The sequence below is a fragment of the Podarcis raffonei genome, chromosome 4 (genome assembly GCF_027172205.1).
Source record: "Podarcis raffonei isolate rPodRaf1 chromosome 4, rPodRaf1.pri, whole genome shotgun sequence".
Taxonomy (NCBI): domain Eukaryota; kingdom Metazoa; phylum Chordata; class Lepidosauria; order Squamata; family Lacertidae; genus Podarcis; species Podarcis raffonei.
The window spans coordinates 27,582,970-27,603,160 of record NC_070605.1 but is presented as its reverse complement, the minus strand read 5'-3'; the positions used below and the strand labels follow the sequence as shown (position 1 = coordinate 27,603,160).

The 20,191-nt window shown below is 44.3% G+C and overlaps 1 protein-coding gene across 1 annotated transcript; it reads right to left on the bottom strand.

The window, feature by feature from the left end:
* Positions 1-1,700: 1,700 nt before the first annotated feature.
* Positions 1,701-19,074, bottom strand: PDX1 (pancreatic and duodenal homeobox 1). The gene is made up of 2 exons (XM_053385947.1): positions 18,580-19,074; positions 1,701-2,098 (listed from the first exon to the last, which is right to left on the bottom strand). The coding sequence occupies exons 1-2, from the start codon at positions 19,007-19,009 to the stop codon at positions 1,701-1,703; spliced, it is 828 nt and encodes a 275-aa protein (XP_053241922.1). The 5' UTR covers positions 19,010-19,074.
* Positions 19,075-20,191: the final 1,117 nt, after the last annotated feature.

The following is a 20,191-nucleotide window of genomic DNA, read 5'->3' as shown; positions in this document are numbered from 1 at the left end:
TGAATGAAGAAAGAAGTGTGGGATGTCAAACACAAGAGCAGTCAAGTACAACATTCCTAGAGTGAACATGTTTGTACATGGGGAGGGATGTTTGTCCAGCCAGCAGGTAAACTTCCTGTTTCCTTCTGGGCTGGGACAGACTTCCTCTGCATGTGACTAGAGGTGGGCGTGGCCTCACCTGTGCAGGTAACGACAAAAGCACAGAGCAGGGCCTCCATCTCTCTCTTTTTTTTACTACATGCATCAAAGAAGCAACATTTGCTTAGCCAAAAATGCCCTCTTGGCTTCTAGCCAAGAAAGGACAGAGGGACAGTCTCCTTATAAGATAGTTTCCAGGTGTATGTTACTTTTCTAAGCTAAGTCTGCCTTTTGGGATCCGATTGTGAACAGAATGTGAGTAAACTCTTTTTATACTTTTATAGAAGACTGTGTCTTATCTTTTATGAGGGAATAAGGGGAAAATACCAGAACAGTTATTACAGAGGCTTTAGCGAGCCTGAGCAAACGCATCTGCTGCAAGTTTAAAAAGGAGAATGTTACTCTGCTAAATTGTGAACTTGTTTACACAAGTTGGAAAGGCTATAATCAAGCAATATATCCTCTCCTGCATCCCTGAACATTCCCACAGGAAGGGCCTCAACTAAGCATTCATGCATCTGTGTTGCATGCAGAAGATTTCAGGTTCAGTCCCTGGGCATCTCCAAGAAAGGCTTGCTTGAATAATACAGATGGGCCAACATTCTAAATCACTTGAAAGCACCTTTCTATGTACAGACACTGTTAACGCTGCAATCCTGTAACAGTTATTGCAGGCTGCAGGACTGGAGAAAAAAAAATCTCTCGCTGTGTATACTGCCCATTCACTACATTTCCAACCGTCTTTCCTCCAGTGAGCCCCACACTCCAGTCACCAAACATGTTTCGTGTCTTCCTTGTTTACCAGGGAATGATATTCCCAAGTCCATTCTAATGCAAGGAGTCTAAAGGATGCCCTTATACTTACACCTACATAATTCCCCCCCAATGTCTGAATATTTATTAATATAGAATAATCACTTAAATATCCAATTTTCAAAAACATTTTAAACAAGCACGTTTAAAAAAAAGGTTTCTTAATTGAGATTGCTTTTTTAAAAAATAAAAAGAAACAAGACACTAAAGACTTGAAGGGGAAAATACTCATGTTTTCCTCCCTCCCATCTTTCCTTAGGTCATGGGGCAGGGAACCTTTGACTCCGGATCCCAAGAGCTCTGGCCAGTATGACCAAATGGTCAGGGATTTGGGGAGTTGTAGCAACACCTGGAGGGTCCCGGGTCCCCACACCTGAGAGTTCCCTTCTTTTTGTGCCTGCCCCCTGCCAAGGGATGCTGCAGTCTACAGCAGGTCCCCTGGAGATGTTGTGGACTACAACTCCCATCATCCCTTTGCTGGGAATGTTGGTGATACCGGCTAGTGGTGATGGGAGTTGCAGTCCACATCTAGAGGGCATCAAGTTGACTTAGGGCTCACAGTCCAGAACATCTGGAAGGCATCAGGGTGGCTAGAGTTGATGGGAGTTGTAGTCCACAGTGACACCTTGAGGGCACCAGGTTGTTCCTTCGGACGAGATAGGACCAGAGACCTCTGAGGGCTTATCTTGTGGGACAGCGGTGACAGACGTCCAAGACAGGTTGCCACATCTGCTTTCCCGCAGGCTCCTTCACCGTGCGTCCTGCTGCCGCCTGGGCGAGGCGTCGGGGCTGGAGGGGAGCAGTTCCACCGGGAGCAAGCTGGGCGCCGAGCGCTCCTCTTCGCCCTGCTCTTTCCCGGCCAGTTCCCCCGACGACACGGCGCAGTCTTGCTCGGGCTCCTGGCTGCTCCCTCCTCCGCCGGCGCCTCGCTTCTTGTCCTCCTCCTTCTTCCACTTCATCCGCCGGTTCTGGAACCAGATCTTGATGTGCCTCTCCGTCAAGTTCAGCAGGACGGCCAGCTCCACCCGGCGAGGCCGCGAGATGTACTTGTTGAAGAGGAACTCCTTCTCCAGCTCCAGCAGCTGCGCCCGCGTGTAGGCGGTCCTCGTGCGCTTATTCTCCTCCTGCTCCACCACGAAAGAGCCCCCTAGGAAGAGGAACAGATCAATGAGAATCGACCCAGAGGGAGGCACCGCAAGGAGGGCGTTGCCGTGGGTGGCTCGTGAGGACTAGAACCTTGAGGAGGTCACCACATGGTTCTAACTTTTCTTCTACCAAGCACAGAACAGAGTTAAAAAGGTGATAGAGCTAAAATCCTCGTGGCCCTCTATCTTCGGGAAGGCGCTTTTCTTTGTTTTATAAATCCAAAGAAACCAAAATCAGCTGTTCCTAGGATAGCAAGGAAATGTCTAGCAACCTGATCTGTGTTGATTTGGTTGAGATTCCTGTACCGCACGGGGTCAGACTAGATAGCTTAGTTGGTAGAGCATGAGACTTCTTAATCTCAGGGTCTGTGTTCGAGCCTCACGTTGGGCAAAGAGATCCCTGCATGATCGCAAGGCCCCTTCCAACACAACAACTCTATGACTCAAAACTCAGGATTTGCAGGGTTCCAGACAGGAGCCTGATTCTAACCTCGGACCTTCTTCATCCAAAGCCAACACTCCTACCTCTGAGCTACGGTTTTTGCTCTAAATCAGGGTTTCCCAAACTTGCGCCTCTAGCTGTTTTTGGACTACATTTCCCATCATCCTTGACCACTGGTCCTGTAAGCTAGGGATGATGGGAGTTGTAGTCCCAAAATAGCTGGAGACAAAAGTTTGGGAAACCCTGCTCTAAATAAAGCCTATCGTTAAAACTTCAGTCTAGATGCATGAAAGAAACAAGGAAGCGTGAAATAAATCTAATGAAGAGAAGGCTCCTTTTCTCATATGCACCTGCCCACACATTGATGCGGATGCTCTTCTGAAACTGCCTTCCTTACTGGGAACCCGAGGTCGTCCTTGATCCAGACCCCCAGGCTATGGACCTGCCTTCCCCTTCAAATGCAATCTGCCCGGACTCTTAAATAAGAGTTTTGTTGACAGGTAAGACCTTGATTCCACCGCCAACATCACCCAACCTTTGAGGGAAATGGTTTTTCGCGCATGCAGTACTTCGGTCGTTTTAAAGCGTTTTATTGCGGATTTTAATTCTGTAACAATATTCTAACCTCTTTTGGGAATGTTTTAATTGTCATGCTTTGCTGTGGCATGTTACCTAAAATGTCCGAATAAATAAACCGATAGAAAAGCCATTTAAAATATCGTTTGTTTCGTTTTCTGTTTCAGTAAAACCGTAGATAGGGTTCTCTCTCTGTTTTATGTTAAAGCACTCATTCGGTCCTTAAAATTCGCCTGCACCAAGCACAAACGTGACCGACAGCGTTTGAAGCACGCCGACCCGAAACTGAATAAAACCAGGAAGGAGCCAGCAAGAATTTTGAATATGGAAGACCAGAAAGGGATTAGCAACTTGAACTATACCGGAAAGAAGTGGGAATATACCAGTTGGTCTTTGGGGAAGGGCCGTAGCTAAGGCGTAAGGTCCGACGTTCAGTTCCTAGTATCTGCATGTTAGGGCTGAGAGAGAGACTCCTGTCCGGAACCCTGGAGAGCTGCTGCCAGTCAGTGTGGACAATACTCAGCTAGCTGGACCAATGAATTAGCTCAGTAGAAGGCAGCTTCTTCCTGAGGTGGCCATCTAGGGTGTTCAGAAAGCGTGGTGTCTCCCGGACTCACCAAACCACAAATGCTATTAAGTTATCATACACGAAAATTTTGTCATATGCAACAGTGTGTGTGTGTGTGTGTGTGTGTGTGTGTGTGTAATTCGTCCTCTCCTTTCTCTCTCCAGCCTTTGAGTAGAAAAACTTAACATTCTTTGAAAAAGCTGGAAGTTATTAAAGTGAAAAAATTAAATTCTCGCAATATTCTAATACTCTCCACGGCAGAGACGGTCCTATGACTTCTTAACGATGTAAACGCTTCAGTGACTCATAAAATTGTCCATTTTGCTTTGGGTTCCAAAAAGATCAGAAAGAAGACTGCAGAAAATATAGCAGTGAACTGTAAGGGAGACGCAGAGATCCAAACAGAGACCATTATTTGTGGCAGGACTCTCCTTTTGCTTGTATTTATTTTTGATTCAGATTTGTCATGGCCAATGGCTAGTACAATAAAGTTCTTTGGATTGGATTGGAATATTCTAATGCAACTTTGTCATGTCAAGCCATATTACGCATAAAGATCCACCTGTCATTTATATACACTCTGAAGTGACGGAATTAAGTTTCATCTTCGCATCATAATGTTTCATTTCCAATCAGAAGGCATGCAATTGGATACCGCTGTGAAATCCAAGTTAAATTGGAAGCCCGTCTCCCAAAAGAACCAAAACGTTTTGCACAAGGGCCCACAACAATGTATACACCGTACATTCAAAGCACATTTAAATCACACACACAAAACCCCCTTCGAACTATAGTTTGCTAAGGGCGCTGATAATTGTAGCTCCGTAAGGGGTGAACTACAATTCCCAGGATTCTTTGTGGAAAGGAAATGTCAGCAGCTGGTCCATTAGGGCAAGTGGGGCATCACCCCATCAACCCCAACCCAGCCCCCACCTGTCTGCCTTCTTACCTGCAACCAGTCTTTGGAGAGGTTCGGGGGGCACTACCTGTCCGCTTCCTTTTTCTTAGTCTCAGTATCCCTCTTGTAAAACTCAACCGGAATTAAAACGGGGATAAACCTAGAAAGTGTTGCCTCTGCCTGTCACTGGCTTCGGCTCTGCCTACAGTTTGGGCTGGCTGCATTCTGCCCACAGCACAATACAACCCATCAGCTACACTAAGATTCAGGTTGGCTGAATCGTCTCTAACACGCGTAGAGCAAATTGGAGATGGGGTCGTTTGCGAGCAAAGAAAGCCCAGGAGTTGAAAAATACTTGATGGGGCTGCAAAAATTGAATTAAGTACTCAAGGGCTGTAATACTGATGTCTGGGATAATCCCTACTGAACAGTGTAGTAGGTCTTACTCCTGGTGAAATGCGCATAGGATTGCGCACTGAGACGCAAACTTGGAACGGTCCATTTTTAAAACTAAGAGTTAAGCAGCCCGCGCATTTGCGTCCTTCTGTGCTGTACTACTAAAAAGTAACTTTCAATATACTTGAAAATTTGTCTCGTGTGGGCGGGTGGGTGCTAAACTTTTCTGAACGTCAGCTCTTCGCCTCCTTTTTAAAATTACAGCCGAAAATCATCACAGTAAATAAAACCAAATCAATACCAAAGTCGTGAACAGATCGGTTCCCTAAGATGTGTTTTTGTCTTGTTAAGAAATTCGTGGGGCGCCCGTGAGATGTAGGTGAGGACCTTCAAGAATTAGCTGTTCTCATTACCCAGAATATCGAATGCAATATTTCCCTACTTGACAGACGTCTGGAGTAATTTTTGCTGCAGCTAGATTTCTAGGTCCTTTCAAGATTTGGGGAGCGGGTTCTTCCTAAGGAAGGTATTTCCAGTTTCTAATGCAACCCACACTGAAATCACCAACCGTCAATTTATTCAGCCATCCAGTTAATTAATTATATTTATCAAACCTCTCAGAGGAGGACAAGTTTTCCAGATAACTATACAATAAAGCCAATATAAATACCGAACAGCAAAAACCATAAGCGAAAACAAACGGATTCTGATTTTGACATTTCAACTCTAATAGCTAGTAAATACTATTTTTACTGCTACGTTTAGAAAATCTGGAGTATTATGCGCCCCCCGCCCCCAAGTTCCTATCAATGAAATTCGTGGGACATAAAAAGGTAAGCTTGTGTTCCTTGAAATCAATGAAGTTTAAGAATGCCCAGTTTTTCATTGTTTGTCATAGGATAATTCCACACACATTCCCGTTGCCATCTTTCAGGTATATTGGAAAATTACTTCGCAACACAGAAAAAAAGCTACGAATAACCCGCAATTTCCTCTCCCATATCAACTAATAATATTAGCAGAGCTTTTACGTTACCTAAACAAATCAATAAACTTTAAGCCACTTCCCAACATTGGAACTGGATGAGGATTACAGCCTAAGTAACATTGATTTCGTCCTTATTCTTTAGCTTCACAGTTCGGGTGTGCAGTTTATTAATTTAAAGAGATTAATTGTTTATATAGCCGTGGAAATAGACCATCACCTCAAAACTTGTTTGGAATTTTTTTTCTTGACTGGGATGGAGAGTGGGATTCCATGGGATTCTACTATCATTAAACTTGATTTCTTGCATATAAATCGGTTGCCAACCTAATCCACTTTACCCTGGCAAAAAGTCTCATCGATCTTACGGTGGTGATAGTTCGCAAGAAACGTTTTGATCTCCGTACTCTCGGATTTTTTAAACAGCTGAACAGTGCGCCGAGGTACACGCTCGCAAACCAAATTGGATTTGATTGACTGTTGATCTATTGAATCTTGATATATAATAAACCCAATCTTTTTAACTTTTAAAATAATTTAATACCAATCGATTGGCTTAGGATAGGGCCCCACGATTCTTAGATTTTGTGCACATACTTACTTGGGATTAAGCCCCCACGTCACCTAAGTCTCCTAATGTTATACGTATTGTGGGAATCGCTTTCAATAGAGGCTGTTCAGCCAAAGTTGTGCACTTATAAGGCTGCACTCCAACAGGAGCGTTAAAGAGCATGCCCCGCACCGAACTTGCTGGGATTTACTTCCGAGTAAACATGCAAAGGATCTGCGTATAAGAGCCACCAGGATCGGGCTGCGCGTCTCAACAGGGTAATTAAGCCCATGCGTAAGGCTGCACAATATTACGCTTACGTGGGAGTAAGATCCATTTAATAGGCATTTATTTCCTGCTTAACTTTCGTAGAAACCGACTTCTCATCTCCTCCCACAATGCACGAGATTTCTAAAGTGCTTCAGTTCGGCCAGATCCTGCCCTAGGACGGTGCTTATGGTAACATTAGGCTTCTAAATTTGACCTCCGAGACAATAGGTAGGAATATTCCGCTTACCTTCTAAGATCCGCAAGAACCGAAGGCGGACTCGGATGTTGTTTCTGGAGAAAACAAGCTTACCATGCAATCGTAAACCTGGCTACTCAGAAGTAAGCTCCATAGAACTCAAGATCACAGTGCTCTTTCCTAAACTCATTTGTATCATATCAAATTCTGTTAAAACCAGTGGTGTGTGTTTTTCCTTAAATCCAAATTAAATATATTAGCATCCTATTTGCTTATCTGTAGTTGAATTGTTGTAAGGTCCAAGAACAGATAAAACAACATGGCAAAGCTATCCCTCCCCGCCCAAGATCGATTGGACTTTCTGCCAGAGTAGGGTGTCCAGGATTGGACTGATAGCCAATCTAATTTGCAAGAAATCCAGTTTGACTTGATCTTGAAAGAGCGGGCAAGCATGTATGAGCTTGTTCACATCCTCTCAGGGCAACCCCATACCCAATGTGGAACCGAAGTGAGGAGGACGGTAATTCCCTTCGACGTGTACTGGAAATTGATATCCTGTTTGTAAGGTCCTTCCACTCATCAGACGCGAAAACTCGTATATTATTTTAATATGCAGTTTGGCCCCTTTCTTTAGGCAAGCGTCACTGCCTTCAGGCAAGCGTCAATTCAGCCAAAAGTCTATCAGTTTCAATGGAACGTCGATACTAACTTTTGCTGATCCAACTGCCCATAATGATACAAATTGCAAAAGTATTTTGTTGGAAAATACTTACGGTAAATTCTCCCTCTTAGCTTTGAATCGACTTAAATCAAGCTCCAAATATCCCTGAAAGCTGAAAACAGAATTTCAAAAAGACTCAGGTTTTTGTGAGCTTTTTCATTTCAGCTCCAATTGGGGCCGCTAATCCTGCAATTCAATGCACATTTCCTCCGAAGTAAGTCCCACTGTGTTCAGTGGGGACTTGTTGCGAAGTAAATGTGTTTAAGATTGCCGCATAATGTAGTTGACATCAGGAGGATCCATCAGCAGCCAATCTTAATTTTAGGCGTTTCTTATGGGGAACCCTTGCTAGCTCCTGGTTTACTATTGTTCAAACATATCGAGCGTTAATTAGGAGGCTGATAGTCTAACCACCTTGGCATTCTTCTAGGCCAACCTGTTTCAGTTTGCACCAGAAAATGCTCCATACCTCTGGCTTTTCCTTCCATTGCTTTAGTTCAGGGTTTCCCAAATTTGGTTGTCCAGCTGTTTTTGGACTGCAATTTCCATCATCCCTAGCTAGCAGGACCAGTGGTCAGAGATGATGGGAATTGTAGTCCAAAACAGCTGGAGACAGAAGTTTGGGATACCCTGCTTTAGTTGATGAATGAATTGCATCATTCAGGTTGCTTTGGATGGGAACTGTGCATCTCCATGGGTTCCCCTACATATCAATAATGAGCAAAGCTGGAAGCAGGTCCTTGGTCTGAAATGTTCCAAAACCACAGATGATAGCAGTGCGCTTGAGCACAACTTCTTAGCTTCGCATGTATTCTTTTAACAGTTCTATTCCTCACATAGACACACACATAAAGCTGCCACTTTGAACAGATAAAGGTAAAACTTTTCATGCTGTGAAGATAAATGCTGGAAAAGCTGCAGCTGATTAATCACGTCTTCCACCCACCCCCGAATACTTCTTCCTTAGCCCGCAGTTCCCTTCTGTCAATCACTATGTCTCCCCCACTTTGATACCTTTTGGGAGTGCTCAACATGTTGTTGTTGAAAGCTTTGTCTTATGACTTATTGCAGTGTTTCCCAACCCTGGTTCTCCAGATGTTTTCAGACTACAATCCCCAGCATCCCTGACCACCGGTCTTGCTAGCTAGGGATGATGGGAGTTGTAGTCCAAAAACAGCTGAAGCTCCAAGGTTGGGAAACACTGGCTTATTCACATGTTTGTTACCTTTCTTGTATATGCACATCAGCTCAAGAAATCACAGAATCATGGAGTTGGGATATCAGGGGTCATCTAGTTCAGCCTTTACCAAGCCTAGTGGACTGCAGATGTCTTGGATTACAACTCCCAGCAGTTTCTGATATTCTCCAAAAATGTCTGGAGATGCACCAGGTTAGTGAAGGCTAGTCACCTGCACGTCATACATCTAAAGCTCATTCAAAGCGCATAGCTCCCCTACCCAAAAAATAATAATCCTGGGAACTCAAGTGTATGCCTCTCACAGCTATAATTCCCAGCAACCTTAAACCAAGATTCTTTAGGAGTTGTCCTTTAAGTAGCTCTAGTCGAACTCCCAGCTCAATGCGGGACCTGCAATACAGAATTGGCACCTGAGTTGCCATCACACTATATGCAATATAAAGGTAAAGGAACCCCTGACCATTAGGTCCAGTCATGGCCGACTCTGGGGTTGCGGCGCTCATCTCGCTTTATTGGCCAGGGGAGCCGGCACACAGCTTCCGGGTCATGTAGCCAGCATGACTAAGCCGCTTCTGGCGAACCAGAGCAGCGCACGGAAACGCCGTTTACCTTCCCGCCGGAGCGGTACCTATTTATCTACTTGCACTTCGTGCTTTCGAACTGCTAGGTTGGCAGGAGCAGGGACTGAGCATCGGGAGCTCACCCCGTCACGAAGATTCGAACCGCCGACCTTCTGATCGGCAAGTCCTAGGCTCTGTGTTTTAACCCACAGAGCCACCAGCAATATACTAGGGCTTTAAAAAGAAAATCACACCACAGCGCTAAATCCACTAATCTCTGGTACTTTTAGATTTATGAACAGTTTAGTCCCTTGATTTTAAATACTTTAGGTAGAAATCAGTCCCACTATTTTCTTGAAGATGTTTTCAGTTAAGCAAGGATCAGACTCATGGTCCAGAAAAAGATAAAGAAAAAGAAAGCAAACCAAAATGGGGTTATGATTTTAGGAACTCTGGTACGATGGTTGGAAAGCACCTGAACAGTCCTGCAGGCAAGAAGCACAGGATCTTCAAAGGATATTGTCAAACACTAAATTATACTATATGTAAACAAGTGAGTGACTAAACAGCCATAAATGAATCTGTTATGCCATTCACTTATTTACCTATTTATTTGCAGTCAACATATCATTATATAATATTTATTAGGAAGCATGAAATAAATTTCAGTCAATGGATAGAATGTTTGCCTCAATTACCCATTCAGTTCTGTTTATGTCTGCTCAGAAGGATCACTGAGATATTATTATTATTATTATTATTATTATTATTATTATTATTATTATTTGTATACCACTCTATACTTGTAGGTCTCAGGGTGGTTCACAAGATAAAATCACAATATAAAACCACAAAATACATCATCAAAACAACAACAACCCAATAACCCCCTCTTCCCGAGAACAAGTCTTATTTAACTCAGTTGGGCTTGTTTTTGAGTAGAGATGCATAGGATGAGGAATTTATAGATTTTGAAGGGGGAGGCATACTGCGTTTTTAGATGTGCAATATGGATGATACCCAATCATATCATTCATTGATTGCAATGAGTCTGTTCTGAGTATGACTAATGTTGCATATCACCTTATACATCTCAGTAGGGACCATCTTGGAAGAGGTATAATCAGGGATATTTTGTCTAGGAAAATGCTTGTCATCTGTGGTTTTTGTAAATAAAATAATTTACTTTTTTAAAAAAGCAAAAAGGCATTATTATTTTAATTTGGGATGTTTTCTCAGTTGATTTTAAAAGGCTGTAGTCTGCTAAGCAGACTTGTTTGTGAGCAAGCCCTATCAAACTCAGTGGGACTTCCTTATCAGGATTGCACCCTTAAGTCTGAAGGAAGCCCTAGATATTTCCTGTCTTAACCATGTTGTCTGAATAATTGAATGTGTATACCTGAAAAATCAGTATTTTGGTTCTTGGATGAGGGCATTAATGAATTGCTCACACCACTTTATGGGTTGACTTCTGTCGTTAATAAATGCGCAGAACTCTGACTTGTGTTTTTTTTAAAAAAGGATTGCACTATACAACTTGCATTTTGCTTTCATTTATAAAGTATCTCCAGATCCAGTGAAATTTGAAGCAAATTTTCAATCCAGTAAAAAGTAGCTGGGCTGGATCTGAAATGAATATTCAACAACTGCTTCCAATGAGTCCAGTTTTGCCACTCAGGTTTTGAATGGAAAAAAGATAACTTTAGAATTCAAATTTATGTTTGAAATGTGGTGTTTGGGCCTTTGAATTCGTGCTTATTGGCAATTCCTTATTTTTTTGTATAGGTGTCCTTTGTCAGCCATCAAATGTGAACCTCAACTGCAGCCAAATCATCAAATGTTGTCAAATGAGAAATGGTTACTGCATTCCAGAAAGGAGCAAATATAAAATATTTTATATTTGGTCAACACCCAGAGTGTATTCAGTGTTAACAATTCCAGGATAGAATTTTCATAGGCACATTCATTTCAGCTTTAACAGGACTACTGAAAACAAAAAGAATGATTTCTATTGTATACGAAATATACCTTGAAACACCTTCTACTTTGAAATAACATCTACTTTGTAGGCTGGTTGGTGTGTCAGCTTTACTGTGAGACATATGGATTATATTGCTTCATCTTAGTTTTTAGCCGCACTCAAGACCTTGAGTTGGATTCAAAGAACCATGTGGCAAGATTCTCATGCGCAAGGGAGATCGGAAGCTCACGTTTCTCCTCCAAAAAGCAATCCCCCATGCTGCGTGACAAATGTATTGAAAATGAGGAAAAACGGGAAAGCACTTTTTGATATGATATGCAGTATAAAGGGGAATTATCCAGAATCTTCTTGTGCTTGGACAAGTCAGTATGTGCACCTGATGTGCGTCTTTGGGTCCTGCCCTTGGGGGGAAAGGGGAGATATAATTGTTTTAAAATAGTATTATGAAAGAGGCAGATATAGATACACACACGTTTCCCCCCCCCCCAAACACACAAAATTATATCCACGTTAAATGCATAGGGCAGATCTAGCGTCTAGCACGTCTCACTGAGCAAAAATACTGTGTTTGTGTCTTTACGCATTATCTTACGCTGACTACACATTACATGCTTAAAACACAACTAGTCCGTTCCTTTTCTCAATTTGGATGGAAGCTAGTTTGGAGGAAAATGCAACAAAACGCAGTATTTCCCAAGGAACAACAGGAGAGATATGGTTTGTGGCTAACACTGTTCGTACACACCGCTTCCCGAACCAGCGGTTGGGAACGCGCTTCATGCGGAGTAAACAGGACTGTGCACACCGCCTTAGCAATGCGCAGGGGTTGGAACGAGCTCTGGACTGATCCCAGCTGAAGGCTGTTTAGGCTGCAATCCTAGCCCCACTTACCTGGGAATTCGATGGGACTTACTTCTAAGTAGACATGGTTAAGTCTGCACCCTGGTTTTCTACGCTGCTTTCAGTGGCATTTAGAGCGAAAACTCAGCGTGCAAATGTTTGAAACGGGTAGGAGTTCCATAGATTTCGAGGGCAATTGGTGCCAGAAAACAGCCCTCTGATTCAGCCTAATATAGCGACAACTCTGTTAGATCCCCTCACACACATCCCAGACTTTTAGCCGGTGGGGAAGTGTAGATCACAAATCGTTCTTTCCCATTAGGAATCTCTTGAGGATAAAGTTGTGTAATTAAGTATATACCGTCTAAAGAAACTGCAGAATTACGCGCATACCGGGTGCGGAGCACTCGGGAAGATCTCGTGTTTTCTTTTCATGAGGAGTGTCTAAAACGGAAAAGTTAAGGACTTCGGGCCCACCCGATTGTCTCCGAGTTAGTGTTACTGTTTGGGGGATAAAACAGCTTTTTGTTCCCAGCGCTGTTTAGATGGAGAGAGCGCTTGCTTCGAAGTGAACATGGGCTTGCAGCCTTAATTCAGAACCTCCTTTGAAAAGTCTTCAATCAATTTTACAGAGGTGGTAAATCCTACTGAAATCGAGGAGACTTGGTCCCGAGGAAGAATCTGTTGGATTACAGCTTTACGCAACAAATCTGTACGCATTTACCTGGAGATCTGTCCCATCGAACTCAATGACGCTTACTTCTGTGTAAACATGAATAGGATTGCATTATAAGAGTCTTGACCCGTTGACTCAAGCCTAGGTGGTTAGGCTTGGGCTTCAGCTCCGGAGAACGTACTTGGCTCAGACTCCGGATTATTTTATTAGGCTCATGCCAAATTACCATCTTTTCCCAACCTGCTATTCATTTCTCCAGAGGGAAGGGGAGAGAGGGAGGAGGATCAAGAAGTTGTAGTTTTCTTTGCCGTGGTGATCAAGGAAGGGCAGTTGGGGGAACAAGCTGTGTCTGGCTGCACAATGTTATCGGCCCTGCGCCTTGCGCGCTCCAGGTCACGCCTTTCTGCAAATATTGCATTAAGGGCTTTGTTCCACCAGATAGCAGACATGGGGGCAGGGGGATCCCTATAAAGTTCTTAAGAGGGGTAACAAATAGACTTTCTCTTGTGGCCACTGACCAGATCATGTCGCTGGAAAACAGCGAAAGTGGGGGGTGGGTAACGAAAGAGAGGAAGGCTCGAAGCTAACAAAACGGATAGATCCGTAAATATTGACATCGTTCCAATTTGTCAACCCGTGTGAAATCAATACGAAGAGTGGAATTAAAAATAGTAGAAATAAAATGAGATGTAATAAGAGAGGCTTGTGGTTCCCTTCAGGAACAACAGAATTATTGAGGCATAAGCTTTCGCTGACGAGGGTTCATTTCATTAGATGTATGAAACTTTGGAGAAGTGGGGAGACTGAGAGAAAATTATACACGCGCGCACGCGTGCATCTGACAAAATGAGCCTCAGAACAGAACGCTACAATACATCTATTTGTGCCATAAGACTCTTATAGTACAACCCTATGCAGGTTTACTCAGAAATAAGCTGAGCTGAAGGGGGCTTACTCCTAGGAAAGTGTGTATAGGGCTGCCGCCTAAGGCATCTCTGAAAATCTGGAATTGAGAAGTAGACAAGGCCTGGCGGTTGGCAACAGCAAGGACACACAATAATTCTGTAACAACGTCCGCAGAGCTCTGATGGGTCAGGCGAGAGGCTCATTCTGTTCCCGCGGTGGCCAACCAGGTGTCTATGGGAAGCCCGCGAGCAAAGGCCCCAGGAGCGATTCCCAGCAGCTGTCAATCAGAGACACATTGCCTCAGACAATGGAGGTAGAGGAAACTTGTATAGTGGCTCAAAACAACACTTTTGTTTTGGAAATCAGGGAGTTGTTACAATCGAATTTAATGTACGAGTTTATGGATGCGTTAACTCAGAAGCAAGCTCCATGCCGGTCAGCAGGCATTCCCATTTAATTGTACGGGGCTGCAGCTTTGTAGGGGTTTACATAGATCCTAACGCAATATAAATGGGAGCGGGGGACCTCATAGATTTAAATGATATTTATTTCAAAGTAAGGGGGTTCTTAGGGCTTATGCCTTAATGGTTGTAGGTAGTTAATGGCAATGGCGCAGGGATCTCTTCTAATGAGAAAAGGCTAAGAACGCCTGTCATTTCCACTAGAAGCCGTGGGCTCTTTCCCAAATAAACTCGTTTAAGAGCGAGGTGCCAGAATATATATTATTTATTATTTATATTATTTAGTATTTATTCAGTGTGCGTACGGCTCAAGATAACCCAACTAGACACAATTCAAAGCTGCGGATGGGACTGTACAGATCCCTCCACATCAAAAGCAGCCAGGGCATCTCTGAGGTAAGATGAAGGGTGGTCACCGGGATCGATCCAGGTAGGAACCAGCCATAGGCTGTCTGAGGAAGGCGCCTTCCCGCTGTCAGATCTCTCTTTCTGGATTCCTACCAATGTGTACACTTTAAATACAGACGCACTGGTTTTTTTGTATCATACTGTACTAAAATACTGACATGCTTTACAGCGGGGACATTTCTTTTGTACCATATTTTATTGTTAAGAGTTCCGTGGAAACACCTGGGCCTTATTCTCAAGTCAATAAGTTTAGATTCAGAGTGTGTATGGGGCTATCTGTTTAGCCCATTTTAGTGTTGGCTAAGTTCTAAAATCTTCCTGGATGTTTAACTGTGTATTGACAAATGTACTTTTTTCTGACTGACGGTCGAATAAAAAGGTTGATGATGATAGATTCAGAGTGTGACTCCTTAATCTCTTCTAATCGCCATTGGAAGTACATATGAAGATACATCATACATCCGTATGAAGATCGATCATGGACATTGGAAATAAGCCCTACTGAGTTCAGTGGAAGTCACTGAATAGAGGATTGGAGCTTTAAACTATGCTGAATCTGTTCCAAAACGCGTGCGTATAACTGGTGCCCAGAAAGCGTCATTTGTTAGGGTGCAACGGGGCAGGCGGGCACTACGCGCTTCAAGCAGAGCAAGTTGCGCTTCAGGAATCCTTGGGCAGCGCGATCCTGCTGGGGCTCTGGAGCCCGATCCTGAAGCCAGTTAAGACTGATCGCCAAAATTAACAGCGCAAGGTTACGCCTGACAGCTAGGAAGCAAGGCCCATTGTGTTCAACGGAGCTTAACCCCTAGTAAATGTGCTAATGATACCAATCCCTGTAAAAATCAATAGGATTTAGTTCCATATCGATACGCATAAGTTGCGGCCAGCCCCTCTCATCGGTTTCGGTATAAGGCCCCGTCCACAACAAACCGTCTAAATCCGGTTTGGTCCTGTCGGCGACACTGAGAATAAATCGGTTTAAACTGCAATTTCTATTTGCACTTTCCTGGGAATAGGCACCAGACTAATACCTCCGACTAAGGGGCTTGAAGAACTCAGAGAAGCTATGAACTACGCCGAGCAGGGCACCCAAGATGAACAGGTCATAGTGGAGAGTTTTGACCAAACGTGATCCACCTGGAGGAGGAACTCCAGTATCCCTGCCAAGAAAACTCCATGGACAACAAAACGTGCAGAGGATTACACTGTGAAGGAAACAATTTCTCCACCAACAAGAGTCTAATCCTCAGTGCATTAATGCAAAAGTTCCACGGAAGTCAGTGGGGCTCGATTACTACTGGAGTGCAGAATCAGTTTCCACTTGGCTTAAGTCAAGAGGCAACAGCTGAACGGTTCGGTGGATTGCCTTTCCAGGGTTCCGCTTGCAAATCTTTATGGAAATGGTTTCTGGCAATTTATCGCTCCCAATTCTCTTTGCTCCCCGTGAAGGTAACTAGGCTAAGTGGAGGAAATTAGCTGGCACGCTCTGGTTTAGATCCTGTTATAACTGGAGCAAACGCCGGACCAGGAAACGCGCCTCCTGCATAAAAATGCAATATCTCCGACCTGCCCGAAGTCAGTGAAACCAAGGCATTTGGAATCAAAATTATTTAAATGGAAAATAATTTCCCCTTTACATTTCTTCTTTCTCTCCTTTTTGGAGAACACGTAGAAATGTTTATCAAAACAAGTTTTCTAAAATGATTACTAGACTACTTTAAATCCAGACATAGTGGCTTGGATGTCTTAGCGGGGTTAAAGTGGAATAAGATTACTGATTTCTCCACCTGCCCCAAGAGAATCTGAACATAAAAGAAAAAACCGAATCCATTTTAAATTTTGCTGAAATGCTGTCCTCAATTCCCAAGAACCAGTAAGGACTTGATTAAGATTGAGGCAACCCCCCCACGCCAAGTATGTCTTAATAATAAGACAAAAGTAAGTTTCACGGACTTAATAATATGTCTTAATAATAAGACATATTTTTGCCACTTTTTCCAGGAGCTCTGTGAGCAAAAACGAGAAAGTGTCTCATGAAGGGCGAATACTTTTGTCTGGGGAGACACTTTTGCGGACTGCAAGTGAAGGGAGCTGAATTTGACGCACAGTGGTCATAGTGTAGGGTGATTCGCATCTTTGGATCTAACTTTTAGCTCTCAAATATGTTGGTTTTCAAAACAGTAGCAAACCAAGCATCGGTTTAGATAAGGTCAGCTTTAAGTTCTTACTCTCAACTGATCAGCTGATTCAGTGTTTGCCTTCTTTGCTGTGTAGGATTATGGCATTACAGAAATAATTTTTTGCCCCAATATTAATTGCCTAATAAATTATTGTTGGTAGGCTGCTGCGTAGTTCTAAGGCATCACACGCTGTAGTAAGGTTTTCTATTGTAGCAGGACCAGGTTAATGGGGCACCTTTGTTGTTGTTTTACAAGTGGCCTTAATCTTAATGATACTCTACTTGAGTCTGGAATTCATTTAGTCATATATATATATATATATGCCTGCTCAAAAGGAAGCCCACTTGAATCCAACAACACTGTTTCCCAGACAGGGCTGGCCCAATACATTTTGGCACCTGAGATGGACCCCAAAATGGCGCCTCCTTCCACACCAGGTAAGAAGAGGCAAGGGAAGATCTACATCAGGAACAAGTGGGGAAGAAAGGTTGACATTGGGACCTGCTGCCCTGTGGATCCTGCCACCTGAGGCGGTCGCCTCACCTTGCCTCATGTGTAGGCCGGCCCTGTTTCCGGGTAAACATATAATACAGGATTGTAGTCTTAGTTCTCTCCCTTTCTTGGTTGCTTCCTAATTACATCAGAAAAGTGCAACCAGGGATCCAGCCTAATGGTTTCTTTAAAGGCTGGCCATAGGCAAAATATATTGAAATGAAAAATGCATGAAGAAGAAGAAGAAGAAGAAGAAGAAGAAGAAGATCATCACATACAGATTGCTAAATTCTGTACAAATATAAATCTCTCCCTGGATTCCCAAGGCTGGGTCTGTTGTCATTAAAGTGATCCCCAGTTCCAGTCAGGAAATGGAAGACCTTCAACATCCAGAAGCATTGCTGTATTAAGGCTGAGTAATCACCGTGCTTTTAAAGCACACACAGCCACAATTCTGGAAACTGTAGTTTATCTACAGAGCTACAATTCCCAGCACTCTTAACAGCCTAGAGTTTTCAGGGTTCTATGAGGGAATCCATGTGTTTTATTTGTTTGGTGTGCAGCAGTAACTCCCAAAATTCTTGTGGCACCTTCAGGACTCACAGATTTATTGTGAAAGTTTGTTGTTAGTCCTTAGGGTGTCCCAAGACTCTCTGAAGATTTAACAACCAGAAGAGGAAATATTTCCTGCCTGCCCTGGGGAGGGATGTAGAACCCTCAGCTTGGTTAAGTATATTTCAGTGGCTATTATTATTATTAATTCCCCAGCCACTCTGGGCGGCTTCCAGCACTTAAAAACACAATAAATCGCACATTTTATTTCAGCGGCACCTCCTTACCAAGTGTGATCGCAGTCTTTTGCACGCTCCCCTTTGGAAGAAGCCCCATAAGCCAAATGGGGTTTTCTTTCCCGCCTGACCACCCTATAGGGTTGTGTTGCGAATGCATTTATGGGATCAAGTTATTTCAAAGGTGGTGCTGGTTGTCGTCATCACCACCCTTCGCCCCCCACCCTTGCCCAAGAGAGACTGGAAGAAGCCCATTTCTCCGACTTGGCAGTCAGGCATAGAGCCTGTTCCCACGTTGAAAGCATAACCCCGACCGAGACGCCGCGTCTTGCTTCAGCATGGATCGAGAGAGGAGGAGAGAGGCCAGAAGAAGAGAGGGAAGGCGTCTTACCCGTGCCAGCCCACTGTCCCTTCCAGGCGTGGGATTTGGTGGATTTCATCCAGGGGAATGGCAAGTGCACTCTGGGCTCCCCTAGCACCCCAGAGTCCGCCCCATCTGCAAAGGGGAGCGCTTCCTGGTGCGAGTGAGGCAGTTGAGAGTGGTGGTGCTGGTGGTGAGGGTGGTGATGGAGATGTGAAATGCCTGGGTCGTCGGTGATGGGGGGCACCTCGTAGGGGGAAATGTCCGGCGGGCTGCCTTGCTCCAAGGCCCCCAAAACACTCGGGTACGGGGGCTGCTGCTGCTGCTGCGGTTGGGGCTGCCTACCCATGTACAGGCACGCGGGGGGGCTCTGGCTATAATCCTGCGGCTGGGATCTCTGAAAGGCGCACGGCTCCTTGAAGAGCTGGCTGGAGGCGTAAAACTGGTCCTCGCTGTTCATGGCTGGAGGAGCCACCGGGGCGAGCCGCGCACAGGCCAGGGCTGCGCTGCGAAGCCTTTGACAGGTGCGACTCACCTGCGTCCGCGGCTGATGAGCCCCGAGGACCAGGACATCTCGGGGAGCTTTCCCATTGGCTCTCCGGCAGGCGCGTGAGCCCGCCTGGCTGCCCCCATTGGGCGGAGCCTTCCCAATAAGAATCCGCGCTTGCTTAAGCTTAGAACATGGGAGTTTCACTTTCTTGAGGTGTGTGAGTGTGCGCGCAACATGGTGATAGCAGCAATTGTAGTAACAGCAACAGCAACGTCCCCTCCCCAATAAACTTCACTGTATTCGCAAGACGTTCACCTCCTGGTTGTGCTATAATTGCAGCTGGCTTGGAGCAACAGCCCGGCCCCCCGGAAAAAGGGAAACAGTAACTGAACCAAGAGTGTCCTCGAACATGTACAAAGAGCTTTCCTTCCTGGATGGCTAAAACCGTATTTTGGATTAGAAACGGGAATGTTTCAGATCGGAGGCGTGAGTTTTATTATTTGAATTTCATAGTCTTCATAGCGCGGGCGCTCTTTAGATGGGGTGTATTCATTAATTTCAAAATGTGGCAAGCCAGCTTTGCTCGGCTCTTTCTTATTCAGCTGAGTGGAGCGCTGTACTTTTGCCCCTAGAGTCCTGCCCAGACAGCACTGCACCAAAACCTTTCAGGTAGTTACGAACTTCTTCTTCTGAAAGAAAGAAAGAAAGAAAGAAAGAAAGAAAGAAAGAAAGAAAGAAACCCTAAATATATAGGTACCCGCGCTCGAGTATCAGTTATGCAGCCAAGCCTTTTCTCTTCCGCCCGATCCGCGGGCCGTTTTCTGTGCTCAACAAGTTACTGCTGCTTCCTAGTTTAAAACGAATTTCCTGTGCTGGTTGCCGGGGCACAAAGTGCAGCGTTGCTCTCTATGCTGCTTTGGCTGGAAGATGACCGTAAGTGGTATTGAATTGACTGGATTGCAGAAATCCAGGCTCCACGTTTTCCTGACTTTTTAATTTTTATTTAAATATAAATTATGTTAAAAACCTTTCTCACCCTCTCTTCATTGCAAATGCAATTCCAGAGCGGGTTACAAATGGAAACGAATCCGGATCTACCATCCTGGTTTGCGTGGGTATATGAGTGAAAGAAAATGGCCGTTGTCTCTTGCC